Source organism: Dermacentor albipictus, chromosome 6, assembly GCF_038994185.2.
Source record: "Dermacentor albipictus isolate Rhodes 1998 colony chromosome 6, USDA_Dalb.pri_finalv2, whole genome shotgun sequence".
NCBI classification, from domain to species: domain Eukaryota; kingdom Metazoa; phylum Arthropoda; class Arachnida; order Ixodida; family Ixodidae; genus Dermacentor; species Dermacentor albipictus.
In genome coordinates, this window is record NC_091826.1 from 44,077,881 (window position 1) to 44,105,719 (window position 27,839).

At 48.9% G+C, this 27,839-nt stretch overlaps 1 protein-coding gene across 2 annotated transcripts in view; it reads left to right on the plus strand.

Moving 5' to 3' along the window:
- LOC135921994 (sodium-dependent proline transporter-like) overlaps positions 1-27,398 on the plus strand; it is a 108,526-nt gene extending 81,128 nt beyond the window's left edge. For both annotated transcript variants that reach the window (XM_065456400.1, XM_065456401.1), the window contains 11 exons: positions 5,403-5,623; positions 6,672-6,804; positions 8,912-9,046; positions 11,608-11,711; positions 12,806-12,930; positions 13,287-13,399; positions 19,003-19,131; positions 19,648-19,747; positions 21,100-21,200; positions 22,224-22,382; positions 24,073-27,398. In XM_065456400.1, the coding sequence (XP_065312472.1) occupies positions 5,403-5,623; positions 6,672-6,804; positions 8,912-9,046; positions 11,608-11,711; positions 12,806-12,930; positions 13,287-13,399; positions 19,003-19,131; positions 19,648-19,747; positions 21,100-21,200; positions 22,224-22,382; positions 24,073-24,222 (1,470 nt within the window). In that variant the 3' untranslated portion in view covers positions 24,223-27,398. The remainder of the gene's footprint in view (positions 1-5,402; positions 5,624-6,671; positions 6,805-8,911; positions 9,047-11,607; positions 11,712-12,805; positions 12,931-13,286; positions 13,400-19,002; positions 19,132-19,647; positions 19,748-21,099; positions 21,201-22,223; positions 22,383-24,072) is intronic.
- The last annotated feature ends 441 nt before the right edge of the window (positions 27,399-27,839 follow it).

Sequence of the window (27,839 nt, forward strand, 5' to 3'; positions counted from 1 at the left end):
GTCGAGTGCAGTTTGCTCTGATGTAAGGTAGAACTACAAAGCTGCCCATGTTACTGAATGATCTAGTGCACCTGAAGCTGCCAGAACTCCGGAATTTCCTCCACAAATTCTTGCGACTGTGTGCCGCTGTCACCAAATGCGAGCGTGTAGTCATTTGGCGGAGATTTAGCAGCACATTTTCTAGAACTATCGTTCACCGCTCTATCACGACATGGCGAAGCAGCGTGGTTCGTCCTTAGTAAAATTTTCTATGTATTGCTAATTTTGCGATAGCAATTATATGGACACAACCGCCGAAATATATCTGTCGGTGTTAAAAATTAAATTATGGCGTTTTACGTGCCAAAACCACTTTCTGATTATGAGGCACGCCGTAGTCGAGGACTCCGGAAATTTTGACCACCTGGGGTTCATTAACGTGCACCTAAATCTAAATACTCGGGTGTTTTCGCATTTCGCCCCCATCGAAATGCGGCCGCCGTGGCCGGGATTCGATCCCGCGACCTCGTGCTCAGCAGCCCAACACCATAGCCACTGAGCAACCACGGCGGGTATCTGTCGGTGTTGCCGTGAGCTTACGTATAAAGTGCGATAAGATCCTATCCTGCTCCGTTAGCTGTGCGCATTAAAAGGAAGTGTACGAGGGCGAGCCGAGATGTATAGTGCCTGGATGGGTGCCCCAAGTATCTATAGGTGGTCACGTGATAAAACGCGCGCAAGCCGGCAAAAGGAGGCGCTGGTTTAGCACGCTTCTCCTCTGGCCGTTGCTCTAGCCCGGTCTGGCGCCACTCTCGATCTGTCTTGGAGATAATTTCCGATGGGTGCAAAGCGGGGAGGGGGGGGGGGGGGAGGGGAAAGGCGCTTCTATATCGCCATTTCAAGTTTCGGAGACGCTTTGAAGGACGAGGCAGCAGAAGCGTTCTGTCCGCTCTGTTCGCGCCCTTCATCACGCCGACGCTGTGGCAGCGAGTGTTCGCGGTCATTGAGTGAAATCTGTTCACGTTTGCACGTGCGCGCGTGACCCCGTGCTTGCTAATTTACGGAGTAAGCGATTGTTTACTGCAGTTTATTCAGGTGATGAAGCTACGAACCTTGGTTCGTGCAGTGGTTCATGCAGCATTGGGGGGAAACTGCTATATTTTTGTTTTTAAATTTCTGGGGGGTTCAAAAGCAGTGCTGCGTACGCTAATGTTTGTTTCTGGTCGCGGAACGCAACGCACTGCGGTAGCCCAGTGGCTTTGGTGTTGCGCTGCTGAGCTCGAGGTCACGGGTCCAACCACAACCGCAGCAGTCGCATTCCAATGGGGGCAGAATGCGAAAACGCGCGTACATTGTGCATTCCGTGCACGTTAAATAACCCGAGCTGCTGAAAATAAATCTGCAGTTTTCCATTACCGTACGCCTCATAACAAGATCTTGATTTTGGAACCTAAATCCTCAAAATTTAACTTTATACGTAGCGCAATTACATTTACAATCGACACTGTTGAGTGCGCCTACTGAACTTGTTATCTCGTTGCTGTGCTCTCTTTAGTAGCCAATGCTATATTTTTTTGATTTACTTATGGTCAGAATCCATTGTGACAAATCCGGGTCTTCCTTAGCATAGGAAGCCAGCTATCGCTTAAGCGTGTGAGATATTAACAAACATGTTCAAGGAAAATCGATATTGAGAGTTCGATGTAATTGCAGAACATGACAAGCTTGACGAAAGAATGATACACCGCATGTCGGTAACATGTCGGTAACATCATTTCAGCATCAAACAAAACACTCGGTTTTCTAAAACGACACCTTCGTCTTGCCCCACCACATGTTAAATTGCTCGCGTATAAATCACTTATAAGACCCAAATTAGAATATATATGCATCCCCCATCTGGAGCCCACATCAAGCATATCTAATCACCGCATTGGAAGCTGTGCAGAATCGTGCTGCCCGATTTATTCATTCCTCATACTCATATGACGTCAGTGTTTCATCCTTGAAAGCTACATCCGGACTGTCACTCCTCTCTTTTCGTCGTCGCATTGCTAGCCTCACCTTTTATCACAAATTCTTTTATTCTCCTCTCGATCAAGCACCGTATATCGCCGCCGCATCACGAATATCCCACCGCACCAGTCATCCCCTTCAAGTTGCCCGCCCACTATCACGTACTACTACGTTTTCAGCTTCGTTATTTCTTCGAGCAGCCATGGACTGGAACGGCCTACCCCATGACATCGTCGCCATCGCTTCAACACCTGCTTTTCAAGAACGCGTAACAGATCACCTTCAATGTTAAATCACTATCGCTGTTTGTTTTCCTCACTACAAATGTAATCCCACCCCTTATGTAACGCCCCCTGAAATGGGGGCCTTTAAGGAACAAAACTGAACTGAACTGATTACAACCAGGACTAGGAACCCGAGGGCCTGCCTAAAACAGAAGACGTTATCTGGTATTTCTTGTCCTGCATTTTAATCTTTCTCTCGCCAGACTCATCTCGAATATCAGAGGAGTCGCAATCTTGCACGACGACTCTTCGCGTCCTATTAAGAGTCAAACGACCCACACACAAATGTTGACTCTTGTTTTGTGACTCTACCCGCGCGAAAATGGGTCTTCGTAAGAAAAAAGAGAGTCAAGTTGCTGTGACTCACTTTTTACTCTCTTTTTTCTTAGAGTGTAGTCAAATGTGATTACTTATGTGTAGTACGTATATGTGAACTGCCTAATTGTGTAAGGAAACTGAGTTGCTGCTCCTGCTTGCGTTCGAATGCTGCCAAAAAAAAAAATTTCTCTCGTTTGCTGGGAATATTCGACACAAGTGCGAGGACACACATGTAAAGTCAATATCTAAGTAAGCGTCTGCAGGTATGCAGGTAGAAACATTTATTTGAAATCTGAGATTCACGCCCCAGATTCCAACAACTTGAACACTGCACGCCGTGTACTATGATTTTTCTTTTGTTAGCTTGTTCTCTGCATACTTTATGTTTGACTTTGACAATTCCTGGAGCGCCGTCTTGAAGAAATGAAGTACACGCGAGATGTAGACGGCGAGTATTGTTCGAGGGGGGGTAGAGGGGGGGGGGAGAGGGGGGGCAAGGTAACTCCCATAGGTTGTACATTCTTCTTGCGACGCATTCGACTGGTCGTTTCCGAGCGCTCCTGCTAAGCGTCAAATTTCGCTTAACAATGTAACTAAGCTTTTTTTTTTCACAACAATAAGCACGCTCCCATAAGTATTATCAGAACCAGAATGACGCTACCAAAAAAAAAGACAACAAAAAACTGTGCCTGTAACACAGCGTCAGCGTCATTTTCCACGACCACCACGGAGAGCACTCTGAAAGCGCCCTCAAAGAAGACCGGTCGAATGTGTGCCGTTAGGGGGTATAGAGCTCAAGGTCTGTGCACACCGTTCTTGCTTAATAAGGGCCAGTGTGTTCCTGCATCTGAGCAGCGCGAGTTATATGTATACTGTCAAGATTCTCGCGTCGCAGTTTACGGATGGAGCATGCAGTGCCACGGTGCCACGTGCTCCAAATATTTTATCCCCCCCCCCTCCCCGAGCGGCCGCGCCGGCAACGCCCTCTGTCGGACGAAGAGGCGACGGGCGGATTCGCGTGACGCTGTAGCCAGCCACATCTGGCAACTTTCTGACGTCACCCCCCAGCGCACCCTCGATCTCGCTACTAAAACGGTACAGGAACCTCGCCGCCTGCTCGGCGAACTCGGAGGTCACGAATAACGGGGCTTTAATGAGGCCGAATGGGGGAGGAACGAGTGCCTCTTCTTCGCTGTGACTTTCAAAGAATCCACTGACCTTAATTACAAAGGAGTTTCATCATTATTCCGCTTAATTTTTTTACGAAATGTGTACGAAATATAGTCAATTAAAAGCCGACGGTGCGCACGAGCGAAAAGAACCTGGAGAAATTAGGAGGGGGGGGGGGGCTCACATAGGCTACAATCCTTTTTAAAGTTAACTAGGAATAGATGACATTGAGTATTTGTCCCGGACATTAAGCAAGATTAATGGAAAAAAGTTTACGGACGTCTTTTAGTCGTATTCTTGCGGTCGTCTGTCGAGAAACTGTGGCATTGATTTGGTTAAGACTTCTGTGTCGTCAAAGAATTGGAAACATTGGTTGCGCTTTTTTAGACAATCACAAGGAAGCGCCTGTCCTGTCTTCCTTCCTTGTGATTGTCTAAAAAGCGCAACCAATGTTTCCAATTACAATGCACCAACTTGCCCAACAACGCATTCTGCTAAACATCGTCAAAGACCAAAAGCACCCGTGAAGAAGCGCGCTTTGATCACAGCGAGCTGACGTGAAAAATCTAGGATGCAGCATTGACATGGCAAATGTAACCTCACGATGCTACATCTTCGTCTCAGCGTTGAAACAAACAAAAGCGGATTCCGCAAAAAAAAAGAAAAAAAAAGATCGCATTTTCTCCACGTGCGTGTATAGGCTTGCTGCTGCCAGCCTTTATGGATGGGATTCAACCTAAGTGTAGTGTAATGATTGGTGTTAGTAGCACATCAGTTTGGTACAGTAAGAACTAACTTGCTGTGCAATTACGTACCTGAACCGACTCCGCGATCCCGGCTAGCGCTTATCTTGCTGGACCACTGTTGCTCAAAGAAGAGAGCAAACGCTTTTTCGAAGGTCGCGCGTTTGAAATCCCTTTTGTGGATTTTGTCGCGACCGCTTCTGGCAAAGCCTCGTCTCTCACTTCGGCACTTTGCAAATTTCATTGCATGCGGTGAAGCGCTCTGCCCAGGCGGTTCTTGCACCTGAGGCGCTTCTGGCCGTCGTTTCTAGGTACGCTATAGCTATACGGAGATTGTGCTTAGATCCTTGAATTAATGCATACGCGTGTCGCTTCTACGACCCAAGACGAACAGCTCCGGGCCGTCCAGCAGGTCCTCGGGGCGCTCGAAAGGCAGGGACCCAGCGAGCCGGCAACGGCGAGCGGAGACCCGCGCCGAGTAACGGCGACCCCGTAGATGACGTAGGCCCGTAGATGACGTAGGCACAGATAAATTCAATCCAAACTAATTATCATTTCAGCATTTACTTGGAGTTGCGAACCGGTCCAGAGACCAGGCTAACGTACCCTGCTTTCACTGACGTCAGTATGTCGCTATCACTCTCTAACCACCGCGGTGGCTCAGTAGCTAAAGCTTTCTGGAGCTTAGCACGAGGTCGCAGGTTCGATTTCCAGCTGATTTTGCGTGCAAAACTGCTTCTGTACCAAGCACCAGGTTTCACGTTAAAGAGAACCTCGGCTGGTAAGCGTTCGTCCGGCGCCCTGCATCATGACATCCTTCATATCTCCCAATCAATCAGTCAATCAATCAATCAATCAATCAATCAATCAATCAATCTTTTTTCCACCGCAGACCAAATGCAGAGACGTTCCAGAGGTGCTGTGGCGGACGTACGGCGGTTCCAACAGCAGCAACGTGAGCAGCTTCAGCACCGAGCTTTTCCCCTCAAGTGACGTAGTCTGGCTCACATCGGCAGCGCACGGCGCCAACTTCTCGGTGCCCGTGGAGGCGTTCCAGACCATCATGGCCAACTGCTCCAACGCGACCCAGACGGCGGCAGAACAGTTCTGGGAGTGAGTTCCTTCGTGCACATTTGCTGCACTGGGGCGATTCTAGTGTCGTCTGTTGTTTCATCGCGCAATCACGTAGAGAACAGAATCGTTAACCGGTACATCTGTGTAGCGGTGCAGGATCTCTCTCCTGCAGCCGCCACAGGAGGAGAGGTTGACGGGAGGAGAGGAGGGCAAACCCTCCTCTCCTCCCGAGCTCTCACTCCAACTATGGCCTCCGAGATTACCAACGCGCATGGGGGTGATCTCGGAGGCCGTGTCCCATCATCTAACCTTTCCCGAAGGCCCAAAGCTCTCGCGCGACAGCAAGTGCCAGCAGGCCGGGCTAATTCGCTTACATGCACGACTTTGAAAGCGTGTGAACGAAGGCATCTGTCCGACGAAGTTCAGTTCTACCATATCGCATTGTCGCCCATGGGCTATCATCACGACCTTCTCAAAAGCCCTAGGTGTTTATCGAAATTTGACGAAATAGTTTTCACCGTTGAGAAATACGTTCGCATTGAAACAATTTTTTTTTAAGCTGATACATTTACTGGTTGCGGTCAGCGATGAACGCGCCACGCAACTCGGTGGCGCGAGATCACGTGACCTTTGCATCGGCGCCTTCTTATCTGCGGTGAACGTCCAATCACCGACTGCGAAAAGCGGGCGAAAAAGCCAAATAGAGGTATTCGCTTTAAAAGACGAAGGGAATAGATGGTACGTTGTCCAACAACACCAGCAAGGCCCACTGCAATTAACTCGGTTTAAGACGCACATTGCAGTATATTTCAAGTAGCCGCTGCAATGCTGGCACAGCACGGTGCAAGGGTGTAGCAAGCACGGTGCAAGGGTGTAGCAAGCACGGTGCAAGGGCGTAGCAAGCACGGTGCAAGGGCGTACCAAGCATGGTGCAAGGGCGTAGCAAGCATGGTGCAAGGGCGTAGCAAGCATGGTGCAAGGGCGTAGCAAGCATGGTGCAAGGGCTTAGCACGGTGCAAGGGCCCAAGCTTGGGTCGTATATGCGAAGGTAAAGGAAACATGGGGCGTCCCCGTACAATCTGTGCAGGAAATACGTCCTGGACCTGTCCCCAAACATTGAAGAGGTGGGCAGCATCAAGTGGGACCTCTGCCTCTGCCTCTTCGTCAGCTGGCTCATCGTGTTCTTGTGCCTCATTCGTGGTGTGTCGTCATCAGGAAAGGTACGTTCACAAAATGCGACGACTTCTTTCTCTTAGCCACACCGTCCAATTCGTTGATTTGAGACTAATCGTGAACGCAGGACACTAATTTGGACCCGAACAGTAACTAACGAGTACAAAGCAACATGCTAATCCTGGCATTATCGCCGCCTGTACAGAATGAAAGTTGCCGAGAATGCCTTTAATGTTTTGAAGTCATTTGACGAGTGACAAGATATTTTGCGAGGTCATCATTACAGGGCATTGTAGCATGCCTCGTATTCTGCAACTCAGAACGGCTAGTGAAGCTATTTGCTTTATTGCTTGTTATACAGTAAAAGCTCGTTAATTCGAACCGCAAGGGGAAGCCGCTTCAGTTCGAATTAACGAAAGTTCGAACTAACGAAAGTGAAGGAGAGCAACAGTACACTGCGATTTGGAAGCAGTAGGGTATGTCAGAAATTTGCCGTGTCGGAAAGTGATGGTGTATGCCGCGGGCACACGCCATCTTCAGGTCGAAGCTCTGGTTCCGACTGTACCACACCACCGATGTCCACCGAAACGAACGTTAGCCGAGGTTTAACACCATCACAATGAATCGCGACGGCCCATACCTCCTAAGCTGAAAACAGAGGTGCACAACCGAAGAAGGCTGCCGAGACAAAGACGCTGAACATGTGAAGGTGGCGAAGGGCCTGATTCGTTGGTTCTGGATTGCAAGCGCAGCTGCAACGTACTTGATTCGCTGTGTTTTGGCGCTTGCCGTGCCATCTCCGCACAACATTAGCAGCTGTACAAGATTTGCAAAGCTTCCGAGATTCGCAACGGGCAAGAAGTCTCGGAGGTTAAGTAGAATGGAGAGGCGGCAGCAGCCGCTGCCTTCTGGCTGACCCCGCGTCGGTTAGATTTTTTTCCGATTTTGCCTTCTCTCGCCGTTCTCTGCGTTTCGGAGGCAATACAGCCTTGTGTGTAGGCAGTAGGCGCGTTTCTCTGGCCGTGTGCCAGGCGAGCGTAGTTCGAATTATCCGTGAGGGAACCTTCTCGCGTTCGAATTAACGGACTTTTTTATACATATACTTCTGTGGAGCTTGGCCGGACCAAATCGTACAGTTCGAATTATCCATAAATTCGAATTATTGAAGTTCGAATTAACGAGCTTTCACTGTATATTGCTTTGTATCTTTTTTTTATTCCGGAAAATAAAAAAATGTCTAATCATTGAATTCTACCGATACTAACCTGTAAGGCAGAAACCTGAAGGATACTGAAGCTTTGAGAACAAGCCTGGGACCGCGTCACCAGCGTGATGGAACGGTATAATAGGCGCAACGTCAAAAGACAGTAGAGCACAGGTGTGGGTTGGAGAAGCAGCAGGTTTCAGGCGGTCAGATGAGATCAGGAAACTGTCATGTCATGCGATGGAGTCCGCTGACGCAAGACAGGGTAATCGGAGATCGCCGTTCAAAGCTTCCGTCCTGGAGCGGACGTGAGTTAGGTTGATTACGATTATCATATATGCTCCATTTCACCGAGTGAAAACGGGCAGTACAAGACAGCACATAAAGGGCTGGGCCGCCTTCATGTTCTTGTACTGTCTTCCTTACCGTGCAGGACAGCATACTTTTGTTCAGTGAAAACCGACCAAACCAATCTATTGCTCTCTCTTAGGAGCAAAGGAAGTCGTGATAGAGGCCCTTAGGAAGGCACTGTACAGATAGATACCAATGACAGTTTACTGTCGCGCTAGCAAGGTCTTCGAAACATTTCATAAAGGCTGGATTGCGTACTTGCGTCTGACCGGCAGCCTTAAATACCGTGATCGTCGTTCTTTATACCGGTGTCACAAGGGACATTATCACGATCGGGCTCGATCGCGATCAATTTCTCGATTAAATTTCTCCGCGAAAGCAGCGGAAGGCAGCCAATTGCGATCGAGAAATTCGATTCCGCTTGAGCTCCATTGATCTTGAGGTTGCTCGCACATAAGCGCGGCAGCAGGGCCGGATGGCCAGCAACACGGGACACGTGGTTCGTTCGCAAAATGAGATGATGACCTGCGCGCGAGCCCGCAGAGAGCGCATGTAAGAGGGGTGGCTCCCCGCCGTGTGCTCTGCCCCGTATGAAACAGGTGGTCTACTTCACGGCGACCTTCCCGTACGTGGTGCTCTTCATCCTTCTGGTCAAGGGTGTCACCTTGAGCGGCTCCGGACAGGGGATCGCCTACTTCCTCGTGCCGGATTTCACCAAGCTCACCGACCTCAACGTGAGTGCCCCGTCCTGCTCGGAACTTCTGTGTGCGCCACCCTATTGCCCCTCTCCCCCCTCTCTCTCTCTCTCTCTCTCTCTCTCTCTCTCTCTCTCTCTCTTTGTTCCTGACTTCCTTGGTGCATCGAGCAAGAAGCCTAGATTAGGGGACGCAAGCGGCTTGCATACGCACCAACTAGTGGCCACGGTATTGCGCATGCGCAGGCACGTCTGGGTCAGCGCATGCGCAGTACCGTCGTCCCTAGTTCTTGCGTACGCAAGCCGCTTGCGTCCCCTAATCTAAAACTCTCCATTAGTGTATTAGCATAGCGCCACCGCGTTATCTGTACCGTCCCGGCAACCCGCCCGCAACTGGCGCGTGGCGTAGCCAGCAAGCGCAGTAACGGTAGAGAATTAGCGATGTGATACTCTCTTAGGCCTGATTCGCACAGCCGCCATTGCCCCCGTCCCTTCAGCGTCACGGCACCGGTTTTTGTCAGCAAGCAGCGGAAACAGCGTTTCCTCGCCTGTTTTTAAGAGGACATGCACCAGCGGGGAAGCGCTTTCCCCTGACCGAAACCTGTGCGGTGACGGTGACGGGGCAGCTGACGGCTGTGTGTATCAAGGCTTCGACTGGCGGGGATGGAATACTAAAACGGTGACACGTTGCAAGAAATTTTAAGCGGCAGGGTATAGTCATTTACAAATAGAGAATTCTTGGTCAATAAAGAAGTCGTTCGGAATCTTAAAAAAGAAGAGACACATAACAACCACGCGTTCTGCGTCCTCACCTGTGTCCTCGTCTTTCGGGCTGTTCCATAACTCAATGAGCTCGACCAACTAGCCGACATGATCACTTTATTAGCCGGAACCCTAAAGCGACGCCTTGCTCAGAATTACAAATTCCTGAATGTCAAGGAATATGGGAGCTAGAACAACGAAAACGCGCCGCAGTCTCGTGCCAGCGCTTCGACAAGAGGACTTTCGGCCTTGACAATCCTTTGACCAAGACAGGTATCCCTATCGAAACGCTGGCGCCTAACAGAGACGCCCTTTCAGTTGTTTCTCCATATTTCCTGTGCAAGTCTCCACTTTCCGCGTATTGCTTTTACTTTCGATCACATTAATCTAAGGTGGATAAAAATCCTGCGGTCGCTTTTTAATAGCCCTACATACGACGTAGTGTGCTATTACCGCCAACTGGCACGTTGCTATATGCGTCATATTGATGGCGCCGTGGGAACTACCCTAGTCATGGTCACTTCACATCAGGAGCGTCCTGGCAGTCACGTGAGGACATGAGTCGCCGAGTGCGCGTGAACAGCAGTGGTATCTGTGCACGACAGTACGGCGCGTTTCCATATCTTTACGTGACTACGGACACTCTTCTTGTAGACCTGCAGTGCTATAGTCCTGTGCCTGCGCAAGAACATCGCCTTTACGGGCTGCGGTGCGGACTACAATTCGCGTACGGGTAGGACGTGCACAAGTGGCACGCGCTCTCCGAAAGGCGCGTACGATACGCGGGCTTCGCTGCACTAAAGGCTGCCCAATTCCCGAAGAGCCCGGCTTTCGAAGTCCCATGGACGTGAACACGTGCTACGTCCACCTCGACAACTCAGACTATGCCTTAGTTCTATTTGCGATGCGCTTAAACTGCCTTTATACAGAGCTCCATTGTACCAAGCAGAAATAATTGCTTGCCCTCCGAGAGATTCTCTCCGCAATGCCGCTTCTGCGCAGAGCCCGGGTCCCTCAGGCACATAGTAGGGGGTTGCAGAGCGGCACCATTGAATCATCGGAACCCTTACCACACCAACGAGCTTTGGGAGAGAGCCTTGGCCAGCTCCGACCTCGAGGATCAGCAACGGCTGATTGCGAGGGCCCAGGACGCGGCCCGAGCTCAAGGCATTCTGGAATGAGGACGCCTCTCCAAAGCTTCATTCACCAAATAAAAATGTTTATTCTCTCTCTCTCCGAGAGATTGAAGTCACAAGCGGAAAGGCACGGAGGTCGACCAGGCGGAGTCCGGTTGACTACCCTGCGGTGTGGAAAGGGGACAAATGACGAGGACGCGGGAAGAAAAGTAAAAAGCGCGCACGCTTCACGCGTTCCTCGTTGACTCTCTTACAAGCAATTGCGTGGGATGTACAGACGTCATCCACTGCGTACAGACGAACGTCTTCATAACGAAGTGCTGGATGCCTCCGAAATCATTTGTTATACTGGTCACTTCTTTTTAAAAGTAGCGCACCGCAAAGCGCGCAATAGAACCTGGACATAATTATTCCTTCGTTATACAGGTCATTTTGTTGTATAGAGACGTTCGTCGTGGAGGGGCTCGACTGTAACCCGCATCGTCACATTGAATGCCGAACGCTAATAGTTCGTAAGAGAGCAGACGTAAGAGCAGACGTAAAAATTGATGCGAACACGGTGAGCCGCACACGCTTGCTTTTTCACGCTGTATCCCGCGACGAGTTCAACCATCCGTCGCGTTCAAATTATGGCGGACGGACTGGCTTTGCGATGCCCATTGCCGAGTATTCACTGACACAAGCTTTCTCGCTTCGACTGCAGATATGGAGGCGGGCAACGGAGCAGGTCTTCTACTCGCTGGCCATCTCGTGGGGAGGCCTCATCATGTCCGGAAGCTACAACCCATTCCGCTACGCCATACACGTGTGAGCAGAGTCCTTCCTCTGCCGGCGAGTTTTGCGTTGTCCGTTCGCAGAATCGGTTGTATAAGCTACGAAAACCACGATAAACGTTTTGTTTTAAAAGTTAAGGCGTTTACTGTCGATATTGTGCTGAACTTCGCAGTAATCATTGCTTGTAACCTACGAGTTGATTTACTGAGCCAACCTCAAGAGTGCTGCCCGGGGTGATTATGCGCCGCCATTATTACCTAGTTGAAAACACTGCTGCTCAATAAATTTGGCCACCCGTAGTCTATTCTCCAAACTTTTCGGTGAAGAAGATAGTTTTGCCCGAGTACTTGAAGAGTTAGCCCTATACCCCGTGGACACTGCATACTTCGGGCAACAGGATGTGATATGATGTTTACGTCTACTAGGTGCTCAATCAATAAATAAATCGAACAATCGATCAATCAATCAATCAATCAATCAATCAATCAATCAATCAAGAAGGGTAACTTTATTGCATGATTAGGAAAAAATTAATACAGAAATATTTGGACCGATAGCCTATATGGCTAGTGACGGGTCCAATACAAAAATGATTAGCAATTTTGGACAAACTGTTACTGATAGTAAATACAGATAACTACTATACATGCTCGAAAAAAATAGGCAGGTTGCAGCATAACCTGACCTGTTGTAAATAACCAGTGAAGGCAGACGGAATCTTTAGCAAAGGCTATACATGAATATCTTGCATATGGCGTGTGCCGTGGTAGCGAGCTCGCGAAGAGCTGATATCGATTAACCAGGAAGGTGTGGTCCCCCCGCACGCGAGCTGATCGACACTCTTGGCTGAATGAATGCGTGCATCGCTATGTCGCAGTGACCCGCCGTGGTTGCTCAGTGGCTATGGTGTTAGGCTGCTGAGCACGAGGTCGCGGGATCGAATCCCGGCCGCGGCGGCCGCATATCGATGGGGGCGAAATGCGAAAACACCCGTGTACTTAGATTTAGGTACACGTTAAAGAACCCCAGGTGGTCGAAATTTCCGGAGTCCTCCACTTCGGCGTGCCTCATAATCAGAAAGTGGTTTTGGCACGTAAAACCCCATTATTAATTTTTTTATGTCGCAGTGACGCGTCCATCGTGGTGGTGGCCGACCTGATCACAAGCTTGCTCGGCGGTATCGCCATCTTCGCTGTTCTCGGCCACATGTCCCTGGAACTGCAGGTTCCCATTGAGGAGGTTGCCAAGGCTGGTGAGTTCTTCGCAATCTTGTCTGCCTTTCAGATACGAAGTGTTTTTTCGCACGCGTGCTTGTATTTGAGAGAAGCACACAATTCTGATTTCTCATGGCTTGTTAGAGATCTCTCACGACAGCCCATCTTCAATTGCGGCATCCCGCCGCAAGCTCAGGGACAAAAAAGTGTTTGTGTACAGAATGTTCATAGATTCATCTCCCGCGCAGAAAGAAAAAAAATGTAATAATCTATCACAGATATCGTTGTCTTAGTCTTTATTCTGTAAGTCCGATGTAGCTACAGCCTCAATGCCGTACGTAGGGTAGTTGTTTTTCGCTTTATTTCTCACTTTAGTTGTTTTTTTCCTCGTAAGGTCAAGGCCTGGCCTTCGTCATCTACCCCGAAGCTCTGACCACATTCTGGTGTCCACAGCTGTGGTCCTTCATCTTCTTCTTCATGCTCTACCTGCTCGGAATCGACAGCGAGGTATGCTGCTCGCGTTTCCAAGATTAGCCGCTGAATCAAGTGCTTGTGTCTTTGATGCTTGCTGTATATCTTAAGGGACCACTCACTCGAGCTTGTCGAAGTTAATTAAGATACAGTTAACTAAGAGAAAACAAGTAATAGGAAGTAACCACACATTCAAATAAAAATGTCAAGTATAATGTAATGAGTGTCTCCTGCGCGCGCCGACTTTCAACTTCATCCTCTTTAGCGTATGCTAAAGTGACTGTCAACTTTTCCTTTTACAGGTGTGCAAAGTATATAGGCGCCCATTTTATAGTGCGGTGGCTACTTGCACAAATGAAATTGTGCTTGCTGGGGACCTTTAATTCGCACCATAGGGGCAAAAGAGAGATCTGTGTGGTAGGCGACAAACCTTTCATGTCGGAACACGGGAAATGTAACGTTTGCTGCACGCCAGTTTCGTTCGGGGTCAGAGTTAACGCTTTGTAGCGCTGACCTCAACGTTTCGTCGTGGTACGCAGTTGACTCCCTTTCTTCACCGTATAAGTCACCATGAGCCCACGAACCAGTAACTGTTTCTTGTTAATGCCGCACAACTTTACGTGATAAAGAAACTCATTCGGAGTTACAGTGTTCTTTTCCACCAGTACCGTTGTCAAGCTAGAACGCAGTTCAACAATGCTGATGTCGATTTGCGACCTACGGGCGATCACTTCATTGAAGCTGTAGTACGGTTCAGGGATGTCCATCGGGCACTCCCTGAACAACCAACATGGATTGACATTGAAAAAAAAATGAATATGCCGTGCCAGCAGAATCCTTGTTGACATGCTCTATCTTTTGTGTATTATTTGTTGATAATGTCGAAGCCGGCAATAAAGAAAAAAAAGTACCTTTATCAACACACTATCACGTTTGGTAAGGTGGCGAGACAGGTAACGTGGCGAGTATCGTCACCTCGCGTATCGCGGCAGGGCCCAGGGGTTAGCAAGGGCTGCGGAAAGGAGTTAGGCTTAAGGACTATTTCCCTTCCCGAGGCCGGCAGGGTGGTAATTGGAGCCGCTCCTTGATCGTACCTACTGGTGTCGGGTCGTACATTGAGTTCAACGTAGGCTTGTTGTGTCGTAAGTCAGGATAGTAACGTATGTTTGTTACTAAAACTACATTTGGAGACGGCTGGAGCGCTACAAAGCGCCAAAGTATACACATACAGAGGAACGAGCGTCTGACGTTGCTTAGCGATAGTGCAAGTCAGGCAACGGAGCCCGTCAATCAATCAATCAATCAATCAATCAATCAATCAATCAATCAATCAATCAATCAGCCAACCAATCAATCAGTCGTGAACCCGTCACGGACGTATTGGGTTCACGACGACGCGATAGATGGGAGCCGAGGCGACACGTGGCGGCCCCGGTCGGAAACAAAGTGGAAAGGAGGACGCTGTTCTAATAACTGTTGGCACTCCCACCACGCGCCTCTTTATAAAAAGTGCGGAACTTCGCATCGCCAGCGCACATTGAATAAACCTGTTTGATATTGCGGTTACTGACAACTTTGTGCCCCGAAGCGTGGCCAATAGCAGCACTCTTTTGAAGCGTAAAAATTCGAGAGCTACTTCCCCGGGGAAATCTGTCCGTCTGCCTGGAACGCGTGACCACGATAGGCTGCATAACATATCAGGCCCTATGGGTGTATGTCTGAAGATATCTTACGCTAAGCGCAGGAACGGTCGCTTAAGCAGTGGCGTAGCAACAGGGGGGGCCGGGGGGCCGTGGGGCCGTGGGCCCCGGGTGCACGGGGCCAGTAGGGGGGAGGCGGGGTGTCATATACGTCTGAAGACACCCGAAAATTGTCGATATCCCCGCCTTCCTCGACTAGACCCAAGGGGGGGGGGGGGGGTGACAGGAGAGTTAAGGGCCCCGGGTGCCAGAAGACCTAGCTACGCCACTGCGCTTAAGATATGCGCTCCACCCCCCCCCCCCCCAAAGAAAAGAAAAAAGCATGACTGAATAACAAAATGACTCGCAGAAAGTTACTGTGCAAGTAACCGTCTTATCGGCTATCGGCGGCCAGTGAAATGCCCTAAGCTGCCGCTTTTGACAAACGAAGTCGCCATTGAAGTGCCAAAAGTTAGCGGAAGGGCGTCCCCCTTTCCCCTCTGTTTTCGACAGTGCCATCCGCGTATCGCTCCAACTCGGTTGCGAGGCTATTTGCCACGCGTTCGCGTGTTCCCGCTCATATATTGTTCACGGTGTATTACTAGGTAAATCCATGTGCTAATCATCAATCCCATGCTGGCTCAACTGCCTTTCTCGCAGCTCCCGTGGACACTATAGCTTCACGATTCCCTCTAGCAATTGTATTAAACACTATGCTAGAAATAAAGCTTGTTCGCTCCGATAGTGACGTCACCGCCGTAGCCCCCGCCTCCTCGCGCAGTTGGCGATATTCCGCAGCGGCTATCTTTGAGCCGCGAGCGATCAAATCGAATCGAGTCAAATCGTGTTTATTTTTCCAAAGAACGTTTGGCAGGAGGCCCGAACAAAAAGTGGAAGCTAGTCCACTTGACGAGGGTTCGGGCCCCCTTTTACCAGGCGCAGCGAAGGTGACAAATAGACAAGCAAACAACAGAATCAAGTATATACATAACAAGATAATAACTAGTGCACAATAACGCAGGCCCACAAATGAGGAGAAACGTAATCTTGTCAACATATAAGTAAATTGTAAATTTCTTTTGAAGATATTATTCGGCATGTACAAAAAAAAGTGTGCGGAGTCTTGTTCCACTACTATTTTCTATCGTTATTGTCTGTTTCTCGGGTTCTTTTTTGCCTAGTGTTAATTGTTTTTTTTCTACGTGCACAGTCACGACGGTCGCCTTGGCGATGAGCCCCGTTGGAAAAACTAGACTGATAGTCAGTATAAATTGAAATCTAACTAATCGTGCCCGCTTGTGTACTTCCGAGCTCAACTGTGCTAACGAGCGCGAAAGAATTTGAAACCTCCTGTTTCCGTTGTCGGCCGACGAGAAATGAAAGGCAGGCTTTTTATTTATCACTTCGAAAGTAAACGGACCGCAGCAGGAAACGACTCGAGGGCGTCTGAATGTTGTTCGTCGGTATGGGGTCCCGCCCTGACGAACTTACTGAAATGCCGAGCGCGCACACCCGAGGAAACGAAATTATTAGCCGGGCGTTTTATCGCCATCTACGCTGTAGTCACGTTAATTTTTTTTTTTCAAGAAAACATGGCTTGCAGCGCATAGCGCCACATTAGTGGGAGTCAATGAAGAACCCACTTGTCTTGTTCGTGGAAATCACGCTGCAGTGACATAGAAAAAAAAATGCCTTTTACGTCCTGAGCTCAAGAATGACTAAGCAGTGCAAAGATCTCGGTAACGTCGTTTGAAGCGCTGCCGTCAGGCAGTGGCCAGAAAGAGGAAACAACGACAAACGCCGATATTTATTTTATCTTACTTGTTAATTACTTTTTTAGAAACTGCCGAGAGAAACGCTTTCGAGAAAGGTTGACGAGGGCGCGGTATGCATACAATAGCACAATCTTTTTTCGTTGTTAAGTCATTTGTGCTGGAACTATAGGAGAGTTGACAAAAATAATTTCACTTACCGCCGTAGAGCTCATCACGTCGTATCGCTTCCACGCTGTTGCCCGTGACCATCCTGTGACGGCGGCTCTCTTCCTTCGGCGAGAAGAACGCCGGTAGCGGCGGCTCGTTGGGGGTATAGCTTGCTCGGCACCTTCGCACACGACACTTACAAAAGGGCACGGCTCTCGCGTTTCGCGAGGCAGTACGGCACAACCACGCAGTGCCCGCGAAATCGCGCGCACACATCACACGCCGAGGTATAGCACACTGCAGGCGCGACGAGCCACGGTCACAGAAAGACGCGCTCACAAGCCGGCGGCTCGTCGCCTACTGCCGGCGAACTACGAAAAAAAAAAATGGTGACGCTTGTGACGTCACGCCATAAGCGAGCAGGATTTCGGTTACATCTAGGAGGTGTTGGTCGATGCCCGAGGGGGGGTGCCCAAAGATTTTAAAAAAAAATTAAATTATGGAGTTTTACGTGCCAAAACCACTTTCTGATTATGAGGCACGCCGTAGTGGAGGACTCCGGAAATTTCGACCACCTGGGGTTCTTTAACGTGCACCTAAATCTGAGTACACGGGTGTTTTCGCATTTCGCCCCCATCGAAATGCGGCCGCCGTGGCCGGGATTCGATCCCGCGACCTCGTGCTCAGCATCCTAACACCATAGCCACTGTTGCCCGAAGATGCGCGCCAGGATTGAACGTCAGAGTCGTTCGTATAGTGCTCTGCAAAGTCTGTCCTCAAAAGGTATCGCGGTCGAGAAGCGTTGCAGAGAGCACTTTATTTCGATTTATTTATTTTGTTGCGATTTTAAATAGCCGCCCGCTTTGGACGAAGATGAAAAGGAAGACGAAATACCAGCGGCTGTCGCCTTGTCCTGTGAATCCGTTTATTTTTATGCAGGAATGATGCTGCATATGAGCCGGTGAAGCTGGTGCGATTGATAAATATTTCTAGTGCTCTATAGTGTTTATGTAACAGCATACGACATAGGGGTCCCCTTCACAACTCCCACGAGAGTTCTAGGGCCCCACCTTTATACCATACCCAATGTACATATCTTCGTGTGATCAATAAAAGAGCTTTAACTTGTTCTCTCTCTGTTTCTCGTCGCCAGGGAAAAATATTTTGGAAGTACCGTTTCTACGCACTGCGATTAATATTTATATCCTTAACGGTGTGTCTCCGGGAGGCTCTTCCCTCGCGCACTGTCATAGGGATGTTTGCGTAGCCGTTGAGTAATTTCTATTTCTTTCAAGACGATTTCCTCCCTACATCTTACGTCGCGTTTCTTTTTTTTCTTTTGGGCATTTTCCCGACATGTTTCGTTCGCTTTCTAGGCAACCTTAAGGCCCCGAAAAGTTGAGGAATGCAAAGGATAAGTGTTGTACGGTTGGTTTGTGAATACGGACCTAATTTTCCCAGGCCGATCCTTCCCTATCCTCGCAACTTACAATTGGACAAGCGCCATGTTTAGACGAAAACCCAAACCAAACCTTCTCGCAGTCTTGTTTAAACGTGAAAACCCGGACCAATAAATTAGACCAGCAACGCGTTTCTTTTTTTTATCGCTCATCTTGATATCGACATATTTGCACAGCGCAAAAGACGAGGACTGAAGGAAGAACGCAGCATTGTTTGAAAATTATGGGTTTTTACGTGCCAAAGCCACTTTCTGATTACAAGGCACGCCGTAGTGGAGGACTCCGGAAATTTCGACCACCTGGGGTTCTTTAACGTGCACCTAAATCTAAGTACCACGGGTGTTTTCGCATTTCGCCCCCATCGAGATGCGGCCGCCGTGGCCGGGATTCGATCCCGCGACCTCGTGCTCAGCAGCCCAACACCGTTGCCACTGAGCAACAACCACGGCGGGTCACAGCATTGTTTCGTCTTTTGCGCTGTGCAAACATGTCGATATTGAATGACCAACTCGCCCAGGCTTCCACCTCATCAACTCGTTTTGACATTCGCCCCGTCCTGTTGCTGTCCGCTCCCGCAGTTCCCGCTCCTGCAGACGACGTTGACCGTCCTGTCGGACACCTTTCCCGTGCTGCGCAAGTACCGCAGCCTGACCGCGCTGGTCGCCTGCACCACCTGCTTCATCATCGGACTCTCCTGCGTCACTCAGGTGGGGCGCGCCAATAACTATACTGATAGACTGCTCCGCGTTTGCTATGGTGTATGTATAGACCGCGTGAATGGGGCGCCGAGGAAAAAGAATACCGAGCTACATTGACATGCTGCGCTTTTGAAAAGGAAGACGAAGTAGTTTCTTTGAGCTTCGGCAGACTCTTTGCTTGCCAGAAAAATCTGGCGCGAGCTGCCCTCAAGATCTAAGGAACAGGTGGCGACGCTGACTCTGTCTTCCCTTGCTACTCGTGATGTCAGTGAACGGGGCAACTCGCATACGAGACAGAGAGAGAGAATAAACATCTTTATTAAGTTCTATTTACCGGTAACCTACTCTACACAGTGCACGACCTACCAAAATACCACTTTTTTTTTTCTTCTTCTTCATCTCGGCTAGCACGTCAACTACGCGCACTTCCCCTCCGAGTCCGTCTATACTGCCCTGCACTGCGTGCAAATCTTGCTTCACTCTTTCTTTCCCTCTCGACGACCGTGCTGTTCTCGCATTCCGCAGGGCGGCCAGTACGTGCTGAACCTGCTGGACACCTACTGCGCCGGCGTGTCCGCGCTGTTCATCGCCATGTGCGAGGTCATGGCACTCATGTGGCTTTACGGTAAGTGTCTCGGAGGGGCCTCTCGACGCTGAACTCTGCGATGCCGCCTCTGTTGGTCTCGGAAACCGACATGTGTTCCGGGACGTTAATCGTTTCACTCCTGAACAGACAGATGTTGGGCAATGGAGGATCGATCGATGTACTCGTTAGCAGGCTGTAGTGGCGCCTTGTGATCGTGTAAATACGTTATGCTACCTCGAAACGACAGCTCGCAGTGTTATCAGAACGTTCAGAAGCCTGGACATAAACGTCAGAACTCGTGCGCTTCGCTTTTCGTTGCTTGTTAGACAAGTCACGCAACCTACCTTGTTGTGATTCTGCAGAGAGATAGAGAGGGGACGGGGGGTATTAAGAAGCAGAGAAATTCACCGGCGCGGAAGTTTTCGTCGGCATGCTACTTTGCAAGGGAGAGGGAGATGAAAGCCCTAGAAGGAGTTCAGAAGAAAGTGCTAAAAGTGAAGAACACAGGGGGATGTGTTGATTTCACTTTTAGCATTTTCACTGATGAGCATTCAAGTCCAACTTGTCTTGCCAATTTCATTGCCGGGCTCCCTTAGGGTAATGTACATTAGAGTCCGACTAACAGGTAAATGTTTTGCACGCGGTTGGGAAATATTGGAATGCATCATGCAACCGCGCAAACAACAAAGGGCAAATAAGGAAACGCACAAGACAGCCTGCACATAACTTTGGGAATCTTTCCCGCTTTTTTCGAAATAGATCAACTTTATCGTTATATAAGCATTTTGCTTTAACAAGCGAACATATACTGAATAAAACATTGTAGAAATTAAAATATCAAAATACTTGCACAAATCACTTTTATAGCACAAATATTCGTCGGAGAAAAAACAACCAACTCATTGCTTGCCTTTTAGGTGCCGTAAAAGTATGGTTAAGCTATATCCCTCTTTTCTTTCACTTCGTTAAGTTTTTCTTGGAAAATCAAAGAGAGACGTTTACTTCAGCGCTCCTCACAGAAATGTGCTTATACAGCCTTTAGGAGCTCTACAGAACGTCTATACATATTTTGTGAACTTACGGCCTTAAACATTTTGCAAACTGTTGTCTGTACACTTTTTACAAACAAGCGGTTCGGAAGCCTAAGGACCACAATAACTAAAATAAAGGACATACAAAAGACAACCGTCTGCTAACCGCCTACGTGTATTAACAGCCTGTGGACACTTCTGCAGATGGTACCGTGTCTAAATTCTTTATTTGTACGAGCACTGCGGTCAAAAACGTCCAAAGCGAAAGGGACAGCTCACGTCTGTCGCGTCGCTTGCATCTAGATTTTCGCGCCGGCAGTACGCCTGAGCTGCCCCCTGGTGTGTCTCTCCTCTGCGCAGGTGTGCGACGTTTCTCTAACGACATCAAGTTCATGCTGGGCAAGACGCCTCCGTGGATCTTCCGCTTCAGCTGGGCATGCCTGTCGCCAGTCATCCTATGCGTACGTCTACCATCCCGATTTCTTCATCCCATCTAACATATACTTTTTTTCAGTATTCGATTACACACTCGAAACCCGTTCTTTTTTCGAACATTCGTAATTATATGTTCGGGAAATATTGCAATTTGAACACCATTACTTTCTGTCCATTTGATATCCGCACTCAGACAACTGACGCTAGTTGTGCCGAGAAGCCGCTCAGTATTGTGCCGCCTATCATTACAGTCGATGTTTAAGAGTTAGAGCATTACGTTACCGCATTACAGCTGAGGGCGATTGTAAAAGCACACGGAAGGGTAATCTAATGTGATAACAATAGATTACACTTGTGAGGCTGCGGATTGGTCGCTTTAACGTGTACGCAAGGTGTTTCTGGTGCACGCAACTTCTCTCTAGTTTGTTCCTTCGCATACCTTACCGGCCGCAGCATGTCGCCGCCATGTTGAACACCGCTTTACCATGCTGAACCATGCTGAGCAATGCGTGTTGCGACGACACCACGAAGGGTCGCCAAAGTAGCTGTATGCGTGACGGCGCAAATTAATTCGTTGAGTGGCCGAGTCGAGGTGATTATTGCCAGCTCCAATACAATATTTCAACCTGCATACGTTTATGTTTGGGGTTTTACGTGCCAAAACCACTTTCTGATTATGAGGCACGCCGTAGTGGAGGACTCCGGAAATTTTGACCACCTGGGGTTCTTTAACGTGCGCCTAAATCTAAGCACACGGGTGTTTTCGCATTTCGCCCCCGTCGAAATGCGGCCGCCGTGGCCGGGATTCGATCCCGCGACCTCGTGCTCAGCAGCCCAACACCATAGCCACTTAGCAACCACGGCGGGTACCTGCATACGTTTGTGAACCGAGAAACATGCGGTGGTGGTTTCCTGTTTACACTGTTCTAAAGGCGAATCTTTTCTGCCGCGTATACATACTATAGCTGCCGCGCAGCTGCGCAGATCTCCGCTGCCGACTCCGAGCCGAGTGCGCATGATGTATATGCTCTTGTTCGTCCGCCGCGCAGGTTCTAGTGGTGTACGGCCTAGTCATGGCCGCCCCCGTCATGTACAACAACGTCGAGCCGTATCCAGCGTGGGCCAACCGGCTCGGCTGGTTCTTCGCCTCGTTGTCCATGATCCAGATTCCACTCTGGGCGGGCGTGGCGCTCTTCAGGGCCAGAAAGGTATTTTCTCACACCTTATTTTGTAAACTAACATTTGTGCTGCACCTATTTGCTAGATGCTTGCGTTATTATGCGCTTTAATCGAGCACGTAACCAGATGTACATCTGGGAGACCTTGTGTTTGGTTATTGAGCATTATAATTCCTTGTCCAGCTGTACGTATAGCCGATCGCAAAGGTTTTAGAAGCACGGAAGTCGCGACTAGGTTGAATTTCCTCGCGACATTGCCGGTTATCCTATATTATTGCTTAGAAATGCGGTAGTTGCACGAAGTATCCTCTGAACTACTCTCGGTGACGATGTAGAAAGTTCAGTTCAAGTTCCGTTCACAAAACCGCCCGGTACCGACCCTGTGTTTCTCCGCGTTCCAATATATGTTCCCATCATGTATATGATATGTATCATGTATAGTTCCCATCAGAACGCCGGTATTGAATGATGTTGAACTCCGCCATGACTACACGGAAGTAAGCGAAAGCAATTGGCTGGCGCAATGTACACAAGTGGACAGCGGTGTACTTGCAAGTAAATTCTTTGGTTGTCACCGACCGTAATTGATTCTAGGATGGATGCGTTGGCTGCGAGAGATCTTGCGTTTGAGACTGCATAAACCGTACGGAGTGTTTGTTCCGCCATGGGGCTCCTTCAGACAATGATATTTTGTCATGAGCGTTCTTCGAGTAAATGATGGGGTGGGCTGCATTAGTCACAATACAGATAGAGAGAATGCGTGTTGCTGTTTTTGGTCGAAGCGCGTATTCTCTGACTGAACCTTTATGCCGCTGCGTCCGTATCCTGGTACGTTACGTTCAGTACACCCTACTTAAGTACATCCACCCGTACATGTATAGGTGATACAATCCCGCACACGGTTGATACTGTATTAGCCTTGATACATGCCCCACACACTAGCTTCGTGCTAGCGCCTTTAAGTTCACTTGAACTAATAACTACTGACTAGATACGGAACCGGATAGTGGCTTCATGTATTAGCTTTCTGAATGAATCAGAATGTTATCGGAATGTTGAACTTGCTTTCACCGTTGCGCATCCCTCTTTCTATGTCATCAGCATCCCTCATCACACCTTTATGTCCCCCTTCCCCCTCCTCCTGTGCAGAGTAGCATGTCTAGAGCGCGTTAGCTCAGGCCGACCTCTCTGCCTTCTTTGAAATAAGTTATCTCTCTCCACGGAGGAAGGAAACTAAGGAGAGGCCCTACCCCTTCCGCGCGCTAGGAGAAAAATGTGGCGGAAATGACGTGGTAGGTTCTCATTTTTTTGCTGCTTTTTTTTTTTTTTTTTTTTTGCTGTGTGGCCACGCCTTTTGGGCCACAATGGCGGCGTTGTTTGAGCGCTCACACGTGTTGCTCTGGTAGGTTTCGTGCCGTGGCAAAGGCGCTGTGTGGGCCGGTTTGCGTGAATCACCGTGTCTTGTAGCGCTGTGTTACCTGCACCGTGCTCTGCCAGATGTTGCGCGAGCGCGGCGTGGTTTCGCGAAACATGTAAACAAGAGAGGAGGGTGGCACAAAAGGCGGAGCATCGCCACGAGCAACGCCAACTTCCGGCTTCACTTTTGCTTCACAAAGAGTGACGTCAGGGCCTCTCCTTAGTTTCCTTCCTCCGTGTCTCTCTCTCTCTCTCTTGATACATGGTTTTCTTTATATATCCTATTTCCCCGTTCTTTGCGCAGAACATTCGCTCGGCGTTCGAACCGACAGACACGTGGGGCCCTGCGGAGAAGAAGCTTCTCCAGGAGTACCGGGCGACGGTGGCCAACACCAAGGACAGGACTTGCAATGTGGCGCTAAGGACTGTGTCCGCCAACGGAACGGCGGCTTAACTTATTCTGTCCCATGGTGCTTCACCGATGCTATAGTTCGTTTGGATTACTCGCGGCCGGCTGCAGCGTGTGTAGAATGATTTGCTTCCTGCTCGGCGGAATGACGACGAAAAAAAAAAAGAAACGGGGGCCATCAAATTTAGAAGAGCTCGTCGACGCAGAGTTCTTATAGGACCACGCACCCAACCCTTGCGAGGGCAAGGGGCTGGAGTGTTGCGCCGTTGATGTGAAAGACAGGATTTCGATTACGTATTTCTGTGCGAGGGATAATTACTTTTTTGAAACAGTTCCTTGTCCTGAAACCGTCGGTGGGATGGTGGTGACATTTTCGTTGGTTAGCGCGCTACGCATTCGCATTGATTCGGACAAGGAGTGGCTGCGTAACTGTTTCGACCAAGTAGTTTTTTTATCTGTTGTTTTTGGACACTAATATTTCTTATTGAAGGACTGTCGCGCTCAGTCTCGCCGACGCAGCGACTTTCGTACTCTGAGCTCCAGAGTGCACTCTACGCCGTTAAGCCGCGTGGTCGCCATGTTGAACAGCGCTTGTGGCGCCATCTGTTAGCGAGCGTCACGAGGCAGTGCGTTATGAGGATGGCCTCCGAGATCTCCTGGGACCGCGCGCGCCCCCTAGACGTCGGATGCCTTGCTATTATCTGCGAGATGGGACGCAATCGTAAACCGTCGTAATTGTAAACCGTCGTAATCAAAGGTAATTTTCCCTGGTCACGTGCCATCACGTGAGCGGTTGTAGAACTCCGTGCCGTGAAACGTTCTGTGAAGGCCACGTGGCTATCCTTCGAGAAATTTGCTTCGAGGTTTGCACTACGTTGTGTGTTCATTGTCAGTTCAGAGCTTCCTCGTTGCCGACAGATGGCGCCGCTGGCGCATTAAGTGCGGTGGAGTCGTGCAGCCTCACGGTGCATCAAGTCTACTAATACGCCGTTCGTGTCGGATGTCCCCGAACTACGTACATGTCGATCTCTTCGGACTATAGGCGAGCGTTGTGGGCGTAATTGCTCGTTGTTAATGAGATGATTTTCGACTCGAATTCGCCGTTTGCAGAAGCACATGAATCTACACCAGCCGTTTCGGCAGTTTTCAAAACGAACGAAACCGGTGAGTGCGCCTTTCCTGAACATGTACGTTCCTGACAATGTCTGATGGACGAATTCCGAGTAATGTTCGAACATCACCGATGCGGATTGGAACTGTCGTTCGATCGCAACTATGACACGTGAAGAAAAAAGAAGAATAAAGAGACATCTGCGCCGCTGTGCGGCTGCTATCGTCTAAAACGAAAGTAACAAACAAACAAAAAGAAGCCTGAGAAAAGCGAACGAAAGAAAACACAGAGAGTGCGAAACCCTGTATGTCAGTTAATGTATTCATGTCACTGTTTACAAAAAAAAAAAAAATCGCGATACTTCAGCTCCGTTATACTTTCAGTCTGCGACAGACAGGCAGGACGTTCGTCTGCTTAGTCCATATATGCCCTCATCGCAATTCTAAACTTACCCTTGATGTTCGTAACTCTACATGTATATGTATAGCTCTGCCAGTTAGCAGAGTTGAACGTGTCGTAAACATTCTATGAATGTTCCTTTCTCTCTTTCTTTCCTTTCCACAATCAGTTATGTGCGTTATTCGCACCTCCTTTTCTTGAAAACTTTCCCGATCTTCATTTTACACAGAAGGACATCCACGACGCTTTTGTTACGTTTTTCCCGCATGCTTGTACATACCGGGAATACTTGACGGTAAACGGCGTATTCCGTGATTCCGTCGGCACATCTTATGCGACAAACGACAGTGGTATTCAACAAGGACGTTTTTCTCAACCTACATTACCTCAGCATGTCGGCTGTCTGCCGCCGATGAGAAAAAGTGGTGGTCTCGTGACCAAAATTATAACTCTGTGTATGGTCAAGCGATTAACCGTGGTAGAACAATGAATGTCGCTCAAGCCTTCAGCGGCACTCCTTGTTCTACCACAGTTAATCATTTCAACTATCTTATCTTTCTGTGAGTCTCTTCTCTCTCTTATTCGTGTATGGTCAAGGCAGATGAGAAACGCGGACTATACAGTCTAAGAAAAACAAATTCGCACACTTTGTGGGGGGGGGGGGTCTTATCGTCCCCCTACAATTATCTTCATTTATCTCTGCTTCCGATTACATTATTTAACGGTGCCTCCTGATGCATTATCAGGTCACGAACGGCATGCGCGTACCACCAACGTGACATGTAGATCCGACCGGAAAGCAGCCAGCGTAGATTGTTAACCCTCTCTGGTACAGGGGTTCGTACACGACAGGAATCATAATGCTTAACATTAAATATCCGAAATGGCGAAACGCAGACACCAAAAATAACCTTCGTAATCCGAGCGTAAGCATGTCTAATTATGTAGTCTGTCAATTCTGGTGTCGCAGATAAATGTGATTCTCCGTGACATTTCACAAATATCCGGGCACCGCCCGCGTCAAGCTCAAGCTAGGCCCCTTTGCAGTATACCTTTGGAGCATGCTACCTAAGCCACATCACTGGCCTTGGGTAGCGCGAGAATGTTCTTCAAATATTTTTTTAGCCATACTAAAAACCGTAATGATTAGGAAATAAGTTCGAAGGCCCACATGCTGTCTCCAACGGCCTGACTTATTACCAGATTATGAGACAAGCCTTTCATACGTTGCCAAAAACTGCACCGATCATTTTTCTTTCTTTTTTCCCTCGCTTTTGTTATGCAGATGCACGCATTATAAATTTCTCGCTCCAGTGATAAAATTCGGACGAGAAAGCGTTAAAGAAAGGAGCTGCACGCAAGATAGATAACGATTATTTTTTGAGGACGGCGATGTAAGCCCCGAAGTGTGTGAAAAATATTTTTGTTATCGGAGGGGCCATGCCGTATCTTACATTCATATACGAAGAGTACATTCGAGGGAAGGTCGAGGGACTGCTCCACAAGACAAAGTACTGAACATGCCTACTGAATGTTAGAAACGCGAAGCAGTTCTTTTGCCTACATCGCTAAGCACGTGACTTCGTTGTTCACTGGGTCTCGTCACGCACAGGTGTTGAATTGTAACAAGCGAGCGGCCACCTTGTCTCGCCAAGCTCTCTGTTCACGGAACATTGCGAACACTCCAGAATTAAAACTACCTTTTTTGTTATTTCTGGCTGATGTTGTGCGAGTTCTTTAGCGTGTGCCAAAAAGAAAAAGAAAGGGGGGGGAGATGCTGCAACCATGTATGTCTGCGCCTTTCTCTCGCTGAATCCAACTGCGGTCGGAGACAACGTGAACTGCACGTGCTCAGTACAACGACGCTCGTGAAGCGCTCGACGAGCATCAATCTCCACAAACTGTTCTTAAGACGAGTTGGAGTAGCCTATCGCTTTCGCAAAGGACACCGGCAGGAGTGGTTTCCTTAGCGGGCTGAACGGTAAGTAGGTACGGCGGGAATTTCATAGTTTCGGTTTTGACTTTTCTTGTGTGTGACTTGCGGGGGGGGGGGGGAATAGGATGAAGGTGAACGAGGGATGTGCAGATGATGAGGTCGTAAGATCTGTACGGTAGGAGCAGGTGAAGGAGACAAACCGGCACAAACATTAGA